Source organism: Cygnus atratus, chromosome 4 (genome assembly GCF_013377495.2).
Source record: "Cygnus atratus isolate AKBS03 ecotype Queensland, Australia chromosome 4, CAtr_DNAZoo_HiC_assembly, whole genome shotgun sequence".
Lineage (NCBI taxonomy): Eukaryota > Metazoa > Chordata > Aves > Anseriformes > Anatidae > Cygnus > Cygnus atratus.
The window spans coordinates 799,409-810,572 of record NC_066365.1 but is presented as its reverse complement, the minus strand read 5'-3'; the positions used below and the strand labels follow the sequence as shown (position 1 = coordinate 810,572).

The 11,164-nt window shown below is 36.7% G+C and overlaps 1 protein-coding gene and 1 long non-coding RNA gene across 9 annotated transcripts in view; one reads left to right on the top strand and one right to left on the bottom strand.

The window, feature by feature from the left end:
- The window catches only part of LOC118245045 (uncharacterized), a 66,009-nt gene that overhangs the window by 10,054 nt on the left and 44,791 nt on the right, over nt 1-11,164 (top strand). Inside the window, exon 4 of one of the 8 annotated variants that reach the window (XR_004777745.2) lies at nt 7,170-7,432. The exons of the other annotated variants lie outside the window; for them this stretch is intronic. This is a non-coding gene — a long non-coding RNA (uncharacterized LOC118245045). The remainder of the gene's footprint in view (nt 1-7,169; nt 7,433-11,164) is intronic. 8 annotated transcript variants of the gene reach the window in all.
- Nucleotides 1-11,164, bottom strand: part of PRSS12 (serine protease 12) — a 39,099-nt gene that overhangs the window by 2,329 nt on the left and 25,606 nt on the right. Inside the window, exons 9-12 of the mRNA XM_035540587.1 lie at nt 9,949-10,154; nt 9,201-9,279; nt 7,265-7,387; nt 559-839 (exon numbers count right to left, since the gene is read on the bottom strand). Coding sequence (XP_035396480.1) covers nt 559-839; nt 7,265-7,387; nt 9,201-9,279; nt 9,949-10,154 — 689 coding nt within the window. The remainder of the gene's footprint in view (nt 1-558; nt 840-7,264; nt 7,388-9,200; nt 9,280-9,948; nt 10,155-11,164) is intronic.

Sequence of the window (11,164 nt, the reverse complement as noted above, 5' to 3'; positions counted from 1 at the left end):
CCTGGATTGCAGGTTGTATTGAGGCTCTCAAGATTTGGCAAGATCTTTTCTCATATAAATCCAACTGCTGATTAAAAATGTCAATGGTAACAAGAGAGACTAAAAATGTTACTTGAAATTCTACTACGTATTTATTTTCTATCCCTGCTTCCATTGAAGCAGAGTAATTTAGATAACCTTTCTCAAGTATCTCTTGTACTCACCTAAAAACCTTAAATATATTAGAGCTGCTAGTTACGTTCTGAGGCAGAGGGAGGTGATATGCTGCTATTCAGGGTGTGCCAGGCAGCAAATAAGCTTTTCCTTCATGCTTGTCAATCTTAATGAGGCCATCATTCCAACTGTTTTGTATGACATGGTTAATCACCACTTCTCAAGCACAAACTAAATTCATTAAACAAAGTGTTGTCCTTCCTGTTTCAGGACCAGGAGAGAAAATATTTCTGTAAAATTGTTACTTTTTAGCATTTCCTCGCTTCAAGTATTCAATTTCCTTTTTTTCAGTAAGCAGCCTCAGGTAGCGAGATCAGAGGGTGGAAATCATTAAAACACTTTTACCTGTGTCACCCCATCCTGTGATGTAACAGCTAGGAGCAGTTTTCTGTGGTCTCTCTCTCCGTAAGGGCAGGCAGGCAGGTAAGACATGGGTACTGAATCTGGCACACTGTTCCTCCGGGCCCTGTAGCCTCACCAGTGCAATGTCATAGTCGCTGCTGTCAGGCCTGTACTCTTTATGCATCACAATCTGCTGGACTCCGATTTCTTCCTCGTACTCTTCTGGTACCAGCGTATGATAATCTCCCACTCGCACGGCATAGTTCCGAGTGTTATTGCCATATCTGAAATTGAGAATAAAGCAAATAGGGCTTGCTCATGCAAAGTCAGATTTGATCAGTGTCTTTATTGCTCACATATAGCAATACCAACATTATTGTTTTTTTTTACAAGCAAAACTGTTATGTCAGATACTTAGATTGAAGTTCAAGTGTCTCCTAAAGAGTACCTTCTAACTTTTCCTGGCTTTCCAGATTAGCTGATGTTCCTTTCTGTATATTTACATGTGCTCGATTTCTTACAGCCATTTGCTTTGACTGGCACTTAACTTCAAAGGTGCAAGCAAAGTGTGCGTTATAAATGTATATAATAAGGGTAATACAAACTGCCAGTGATTCTAACAAAAAGTTGAGTACTTAACATCATTGTAATGCCCTGAATAATTACTGAAATGAAAACAGTATTCAAGCTAGCTTTCTTTGTAGGTTGGCTGTGAAAAATCTTGAGGAAGGAAAATGCTCTTTTAATTCTAGAGACAGATACCCTGATAAAAACATCTTTGGTTAACTAAAGGTATATTAAGGAAAATGAAGTGTATGTGAATTATGAACACCTATTCTCAAAGTCACAGAAAGCCTGTAAGTCAGATTTGTTATTATGACCCCAATCTATTTAGCATTTAAGACGGAATGGTAAATACTCTAGAGGTGATTGCTATGGCTGAAATAACAATTTTTTATGCATGCCTTTGGATATTTTGAATTACAAGGCACACAGCCCTTCTCAGGAAAACGCAATCAAGGGAGTAGTGTTGAGTGTATTTATTTATTTTAAAATCTGGCTAAGCTTGCCCAAATATTTTTGCTTTGACTTGTCCCATTCCCTTATAGCCTTCAACAGGAAATTTGTAATACATGTGCAGGAAATAGCCCACAATGTTCAGTCACCTTCTAAGCTGCACTTGTTTTTAATACCTTCCAGCAATGTGCTGATCTCCATAGCGTAGGAAAACTTGCTTGAGGAATAGTGGGCAAAGCAGGAACATTAGAGTGCTTCTGAACAACATACCATGGAATATTTCTTCTAATTGCAGGTTGCATCCATGGCTACCTGCAGAGCTCTCTCTGTAAATTCTGCATGTCTCCCTCAGGTATTGTATGAGCAAAATTTCACTTCTAGGCTTGTAAGAAAAGAAGGCTGCAGGCTATGACCAAACATTTATTCATCTGAAGATTACTTGTGTAGGAAAAATGAAGTCACTTGTCTGCCACAAAAAAACTTGCCAGGTCATCCTGTGTAGTATGTGTGAAGTGTTCACTCTTCAGATATACTGAAATTTCTGGTTGGAAATCAAAACTGTATAGCAGCTGGAAGTGAAGAGTTGTGACTAATGCAGTATTTTTAATGTTATCAGAAGTGTTGAACAAGTATTCGTGTTGATTTTCGTCTCAGAGGGAGAATGAGAAAAAAATAAGTTGTGTATTCAACCAAACACATTGTTTATTTCCTACCTGAAAAAAAATACCTCAAAAGATTTGTGTTTCAGTAAGTTTACCTTAAAGATATTTAAGAACAAAAGCTCTGTATGTGTCACACTGCTAATATCTTTCTGTTTTGACCATTTTATAATTTATCACTGTCCTACCATTTTATAATTTATCACAGCATCAATTTTCAGTAGGAATTTCCATTAAGAAATCAGAGCATGAATAAGACATTAGAAAAGGCAGAAGCTTGGATTCTGATTTTAAAGGCATTCTGACTCCAGCTCCTTGAAATTTCTGGAAGTATTTTTTTGTAAGTTTCTTTAACCGAAACCAAACAAAAAACACTCGAATGTATCTCACTCTCTTGCATTAGATCTCACTTTCTCATTTCTAGATTAGTCTGTCTCTTTTTTTTTTTTTTTTTTCGTTTTAAAAGGTCACTAAGGCCTCACGGTTATTTCTTTTTGTGATAGAATATATGGCAAAATTCCATGGGAGTGGAATTAGCACCTGATACATTGTTTTTACTTTTGTTTGCTCTTAAGGAGTTTTTTCAGAGTAATAAAGGTTGATAGGTCTTAACTAGCTTCTGGAGTCATATGTATGGTCATATTTGGCCATCTGAAGTATGACGTCAGTGAAATCCTAAATTCTGCATCCCTACAGATAATCTGTCAAAATCCTTGCTATCTGCCACCTGCCAGGAATTTCTGCTCTGAAACTGATGAATCCCCTCTCAGGTCCCTGTTACCACATATATTACATCAGAAAAGGCTAATCTCACTATACTTTTCTGAGACAGTATGTTCTTATCAGTCTACCCTTACATTATCATTACTCTGAGCTATTATGTGGGAGCCAGTAAAAGTATAATCTGGCACTGGATTGAAAACACTTTTTTTTATAGCAGTGCTGTGATCTGTTCTGTAACCTTGGGTGAGTTTCGTCTTGTTCTCTTTTCCTTTTGCCATCTATGTGGCTTTCCTTTATAAAGGAGAAAGCTATGCATTTTCAGTAAGGTAAAATATTGTATAGTATAGGCATTACTTCACACAGCTTTTTTTCTAGTGTTATTTCTGTGAAAGTGGATTTTTTGTGAGTAACTTGTGCATCTTTACAGTAAAATGCCTTGGATATTGCTGTGCCAGTTTGTACTGAATAGGTTCTATATATTTGCTCATTGTTACTTCTGGGAATTTTTAGAAACTATAATTCAAAGTGTAATTTAGCATGTTTACATATGGATAGAGTTGCAAAGCAAGTTTTCCTGGCCCATGAGAAATACTTTTCAGTAATGCTTTAACATTCTAAGTTAGAAACTTTCATATATAAAAGTAAAAATTAGGGGGGAAATACTATTTCTCTAGTTATGCTTTGGACTCTGTATTGGTTGCTTTGGCCATCTTTTTTTCATGGCAGTACCCGTAATGTGCTTGCTTCTTTGACCGAAGACATGTGACTGTGATATATAAGGCAGTTTGAATACACTGTGAAAACGGAACTGACAGACACTGGTAGTTCATTTTCTTGTGTAAGCTGATGAATGCATTGGTCCGCTGTGAAACTCAGGTAGCAGGGGAATAAAACACCCACCTGCAGAACTGACAGCACAGCTCTGTGCCCCCCTCCAAAGTGGATGAGGGCAGTGCGAGACAGGTAGCTGAATGCTCAGGGTGCACAGTATTAAGCAGTCTTCTTTCACTGTTACAAAATCTATTTGCAGAACAGAAGTGATGCATGGCATCTAAGTGTGTAATAGCACTGGGGTGGATTATGCAGCTGAGTGAGTGCTTCTCTGGTGTCACTCCTTGCACAGGGTGAGATTACAAACACCTTCAGCTGGTGCGTTAGCCAACTTCCTAGGATCTATTTTCCCTAGAGTAAATTACAAAAAGGAAGCTGGCACAGAAATACTTCCCTTACTATTGCAGTAAAATGGCTTTGTATTATTTTCACTTACTTTAATGTAAAACCCCCACTTAAAATAGGAGGTGGAAGTGTTATGGGTTTGTTATTGAAATCTCCTTCAGTTATATTTTTCCACTCAAATTTCATAACTGTGTGATGACATTCCACTTAAGCATCTAAATGATAGAATTAAGCCCAATAAAATAAGTAAAATTATGGGTTTCTTTGCCAATTAACAATACTAAATGGCTTGATAATATTTGCTAGTCATTGTTTATAACATTGTTAGTTGCAATTAAAAGCTATTTTAAGTAGGATTCTATACCCCAGAATGAACTGCTAGATACTGTCTTTGAATACTTGAAAGTAATATTTTACTGCGTTTTGGTACACATGTGAGTGTTACTATATTAGAATACAAATGTACCAGGTCGTTAGCATTGAATATATTTTGCCTGACATAATCTGCCAAAAACATTTCCAAAAGGTCACTGAAAATACTGTCGTATAATTTATAGATACACTTCTGGCTCTGTGCAGCAAATCACATGTAAGTGCTATTCTAAAAATGACATGGTCATTCTAATTTCATTTTTATTTCATGCCTCATATTTCTAATTATCCGAAGTTAATATTTTTTCATGTATAGGACTGGAAATTCCCTGTAGCTGTCAGAACCACTCAGGACAAATCTTGCTAATAAGATGGGTGGGTTGTAAAAGGAAAAATAGCTTCAAACAACCTTCTATCTCAATTGTATATATGAGATCACAGAAACTAGTAATGCTTCTATACTGCTGGCAAACAATTTCTACCATCATGCGAAAAAAAAAATATTTAAGTATTTAATTTTTTATCTATAATACAGTTGAGGTCACTTTTGTTATTTAAGCAGTACTCTGATTTCCAGGATATAGGAAATGGTATACTAGACTTTCTCCTGTCTGTCCATGGCAAATATGTGAAGAAGGCATTTGATCTATAGTTAGCTCTTAGAAACCTATCCTAGCCCTAAAGAAAATCACTCTGAGAGCATTAGGAAGTTCTGTCCTGTCTGTCCAGTGCCAGCTCAGAACCAAAGGGGTCTTCTCTCTTTTACAGTAAACAGTAGTGCATCCATCGTCTGCCAGAGCCACATGCTTAGATTTAGGTTGTGCTATTTTAAATGCAACATCAGGGGTAAAACAATGTGTAAACATGTAATGAACAGTTCTAGGAGAGCCTGTTGCAGACCCTTGAGTGGCTGAATGAACAGCCACTCAGCTTCCCCTTATGTTGGTGTTCAAGAAAGGATCCAAAATGAGCATGCTTTTGGCAGCACATTGTTATGACTTGTAGCCCCAGTGAAATAAGCAAGCCATAGGGAAGAGCAGGTGATGTGTTCTCTGGGGAGTGGGAACTGCAAGGACACAGTTCCAGGCACAGCAGTAACTAACTTGTATCATCAAATGTGTAAAAGCATTCTAATAAAGAGGACAGCTGAGTAGCTAAGATCTTGATTTGCACACAGAAACAGTAACTGCCTTCCTGTGACCTCCCTTTCTTCCCTGTGCTTGAAGAAGATCTTTGAGGTAAAACAACAGAAAGGACTGGCATGTTTTCAAGTCTCTAATCAAAGGCTTTCTCAAGAGTTTAAGGTGCATCCTTAGTAATCACTATAGAGATGAATATGAAGCCATTTTATATGAATTTTGATGACAGCAGATGAAGTGCTTTCGTAGGTCTACAGAAACAACTGGAATACCAGTGGAAGTAAGCAGTAATTTTATTGTTTGACCATTTCAACTTGAAATATTACGAAGAAAAATCTTTCATGATTTTCATGAACCATAAGAACAAAAAGAAGTGCATCTGGCACTAAGCAAAGGTAATGATTCCTATTCACTTGAGTAAAAATATGCCTGACTCTTCTTTTTGCTTACTAGTGTACAAAAGGAAAGGCTCGAAAGTCCAAAGGTTAAACATTTGCAGCCCACTCAGGCCAATTTTAGCAAATTTCCTCAGAACTGCAATGCAGTTCTTCTACACTTTTATTCCAGTCTGTACTGCAATCTTCTGCAGGAGTTCCAGTGAAATAATTGCTGTTGAAAGCTTAAAATATTACACCAACTTCCTTACTTTGCAAGTTGATGTTTTTTTTTACTACAGTAACTTCATGGCAATGAATTTCTGATGTCAAAAATACTGAAAAGGGCATATAATAAAAAACGAGTAGGAAAATCATCAGTAACAAAACATGTTTCTGCAAAAATGTGAAAAGACATTTAGAAAAGCTAGGTAATAGTTTGATATTGAGAACTGCAGAAGTTAGACCAAGTAGACCAGATGTGATTTATAACAGAGTGTCAGTTGCAGTCTACGTTGAAAGGAGCTGAATTGGGCATAGTTTGCTAGATACCAGTGTCGGAAAATATCCTAGCATAGCATCTTAGGCAACTATTTCTTTGTTTGAAGAAGTTCTATTAAAGAGGATGCAATCTTTATTTAGATAGCTGCAAAAGACACAGTTCTGTTTGTGCTGTGAAATAACAGAGTAAGGCAGTTGCTCCAGCCTATTTGTGAAGAATGAGCAGAACTTGTTCAGTCTCACTAGTGTCCAGTTTACGGATTTCCTTTCCTATTAGACTCTGCAAAATACGTAATAATGCTTTACCCTACAAAGAGTTTGGGGGGACTAATACAACTAGTCACTATAATAACATCAATCATTTACAAAAAAAAAAAAAAAAAAAGTTCCTGTGTTCGATGTTTGCTCATTTGTCTTTGCTATACGCTAAATGACATAGGCTGCAGTTTTGTTGAAATAGAAAGATCTGTTAAAATATCAGAAGTATTGGCTATGCTTTTGCATGGAAATGCTGAAGTTTTGAATATAAATCTCTTGGATGATGACACCTGGAATATTTCAATTAATTGTTTTATTGTTTGTTTTTATCGGGGGGCAAAGGATGTCAGTTGTTTGTTTTTTTTTTTAAATCAAAGATGAACTCTTTTGAACAGTTTTCAATGGGCTTGAACCAGAATGATTTTGCCTACACCCAGAAATGTGATGTAGTTTGAAAATGCACTACATTGCTAAAGGGAGACAGACCTACCTTTTGAAGCAGTGTGCAGCAGTGAGGACCCAGCAGCTGCTAATGAGAGTAGCACCACACAAGAGTCTTCCATCACCATGAGAAGATTTCAGTCGGAGGGCAACCTGCCATGGCCAACCACCCCTGCAGAGAGCACAGACATTGCTTTCAGGGTACAAAAGCGGAAAGGTAAGGTAGCTTGTCAGTTACCTTGACTGTAAATCCCATGTAAGCTTCTTTGACTGACAGACCTTACGAATCATGGTATGTATTGAGTAGCAGTTGAGAATACCTTTAAATTCCTGCAGCATCCACAATTCCATTTAACAATGGTTGGGATTACTTAATGGATTGTTTGGACACCCAGCACTCTGAGCACTTCCTCCCACTGTGAATAATTTTAATTTTCCTTTCTCAGATTGCATTCATTGTACCAGAAATAAATTCTATGGATTCCTCACCAAATACTATCCAAGTCAACAAACCAGAAATTTCCTATCAACTGGTGAAGGGAAAGAAGGGAAATTCTTGAAAAATGTATCCCAGACTGCTTTCCTGTCTGAGTTGCTATCTGCCTTGTTGATCCTGAGCTGGTTGAAAAAGGAAGCTTACAGATCAAGAAGTCTAAAGCAACTGTATAAACACAAGTAATAGGTTAACACCTTGGTTCAGCCTGTTATCTTCTGTTCTGGATAGTAGATTCGGGATGCATTATTGCAGGCCTATCAAGACAGGATGGATTGTTTTTTGCCAGTTTAATAGATTAGCAAAATACACAATCTGAGAGGAAGGAAGAGGGAGAGAAAAGGATACTTCCATAAGCAACATCAACATCAGGAAAAAGCAACAAATATTTTCTGACTACTGTCAATTTGAATAGGTATGCTGGAGTACAGGAGCTGCCCAAGATCATCTAGACCAGCATGCTATTTCAGAGTTGCCAGTGCTAAATGTCAGTAAGGTGGAAAAATTTACTTCCCAGAAGGCATAAAAGCATAAAACGTTAGACTTTGAAAAAAAAATAAATAAAATTGCTGTTTAAATTGCTGTTTCCAAAACTGGGGGTAATTCAGACAACTTTGGATTTCTGGTATATATGCAAGCATCCACTTCCTTTTTGAGCTTTGTTGTGACGATGAGTCCTTTTCTGATCTCATTCTTTTTCTTGATTTTGAAGCATTTCTAAGTGTATGGTTGGGTTTCTCTCACTTTTTTTGCTTCATCTTGTGTCTCTGTGCTTCTTTATTATGAGACCAAGTTTCTTGCTTAGACTTAACTGTGCAATCCACTACTTGTCATCTTTTCATTTCATCCAGTGTCCTCTGTATGTGTATTCTGAGAATAATTCTCAACCTCCTTCTTCTATACAATACACTCTTTATTATTCTCATTTGTCTCCTACTAAAGTAAGTAATCCTAATTTGCTATGACTGCATTTAAATGTTTTCTAGGTTCCTATTGTTATGGTTCTTTGAATCCCCTCCACTTACAAAGGATCTTTTTTTGAAATTAACTGTTCGGTTTTATAGCTGTGTCCTCATCAGAAAGGTGCATTTTGTGGAGGAAAATCAGGCAGTGAACCGTACCCAGACCTTCTTTCAGTATAGGTAGTATTTATAGCCTTGTACCATATTCATAGCTTTCTTAGTATAGCTCACATCCTGATATCAAGATATCCTCTGAAAATAAGTGAAATGACTATTTTGAAAGTAAGAAATTTAACCCAATCCAGTAGCTAAACAGCCATAAGTATTTACAGATTTTCAACTAATACTCCAAGATTTTACCAATGAACGTTTTTGAATTTCCCACCAAATTTGCTTTGAGTGTATTTCTGCTTCTCATGACAAACCAAAAAAACCCTACAGTAAAAGCATAAGTTACGCAAACAACATATTGCAAATAGATGTCCTAGAAGCTTTATGTTGAAAATGATGTTACTTTACCAAATATTTACCGTAAAGAATTTTTCCCACCAATTATTCGCTTTTGTCGGCGGTGTAGTAACCTCAATCCACAAACAGAGGCAAGAGAATCTAAGCCAGAAACAGAGATGGAGACAGTGTTAAACTTTTAAAAGCATCCATTTTGCAATGAGAGTTAACTAAAAAACACTACCTGTGTTTCATGACAGTTTTTATCAACCAAATTTTGCTTTGGGAATGTACACTGAATTCTCTCAGACTCAGAAATTCTTTTTAGCTATTTTTTTTAACTGTGATCAAAGAGCAATTTACACAGTTGTGCTCTGCTTCTCAAGTGTACATCTGGACTTACTCCTAGGACTTTCTATGGGCTTCTTTCTTTATTATCCTCATGAAAGTGTAAGCAGAACTTGATGTACCACATGGGTCTCAGTCCTCAGCTGAAGATATGTTATACCTTGAAAAGGTTTGAGGAGCTGTCTAGGCTTTTGCATTTTCATGTCCCTTGTACGTTTTAATAAACATGGTTGCAGCAAATTATGGCAGACAAATGCCTTGTCTCATTGGAATAGTCTTAATGATTCCTTTGCAGTGCTGGCACAGCAAGATTAAACAGTGAAGGCAGACAATTTCCTTCCAATTGTGTTTCTAGAAATTCTTTTATATAAGTATTTCCTCTATAAGGTGGGATTGCTTACTTCCATTTCTTCCTATCCTGACGGATCCCCATCCAGTTCCCCATCCAAAGTTGTTTATTTACCACTCAAAAAGGGACTTCACCTTTATTGCTGTTCCCAGGAGTCTTCTTGCCTAGGTGGTCACAGATGACCCCTGCATCCTCGCTGTGACGGCAGTTGTGTGTTCCAATGTCCTGCTTAATGCAGTCCACCAAGGATCTCTCGTTTCCAGTACATTTCACGTTATCTGCATGGATTGGGCCCTTGCCCTCCCCAAAATATGCCATTGTCCTTGCTCTAGCTGGACCTCTGGAAACAGAACATATAGATATAGATATATAGATGTAGATATAGATATATATTAATTAAAACATTTTGAGGCATTGTTCTACACAACTGAAATAGGGTATTAGTTGTGAAATGAAGATACCAAGGTTTCATTCCAAGTCATGTCACTGATTCACTGGATGACAATTTCTCTTATGGCCTCTGTTACTCTGGTAAGTAGGAAAAAATAATAGTGTAACAAAATTGCTGCACTTCATTAATGTTTTAAAAGTGTTTTTATGTCTCTAGTTAAAAGGCACTATGCCAAGTATTTTACATTGTAATGGCATTACAAATATCTACAATAAAGAAAAATATGTGAAAGCTGCTTTTTCATAATCCCTTTAATCCTTATATGAAAATCAGCATCTGTGAATGCTAAAAATATATTTTTAATGGTTTGGTTCCCTGAGAAAGACAGACTAGTTAACTTAGAAAGTATATTTGAAGTGTAGTAGGAGCCACGATCTATTAGTTGTTAATAGTTATTAACATATTTTGTTATCATGAGTACAAATCACATCATTTTTAAAGTGCACTTCCATAGTTAAATTCTAAAATGGCAATGTAATTGGAGAAAGGCAGTGAAATGTAACTATTGCAATACTTATGTAAAAAAAAAGAGTTAGTGATGGATCTTTTTGAGGCCATACAAAGCAAGTAAGGGTAGTCCAACAAATAAGTATTGAGTCAGTGGGAGCAGCAAGAATTAATAACAGTAACATAAAAAGGGATAAATCTATTTACCAGACAAACATTGCTTTTCCTTGACCATATAAGTAAGTCAGATTTGTGGCACATTTCTGCAAAACTATTTGTCTCGTTAACGCTGGATTTCTGCTGGATCAAACTCAAAGAATCCAGCCCTTAATTGCCCATATTGATATAATTTAATTCATAACATAGAATATATTGTAATTCAAACATGAAAGCAATACATACAAATTTCCTCCGTTTTTCAAACTTGCACGTAGAAAGCCTTGCCTATGTGG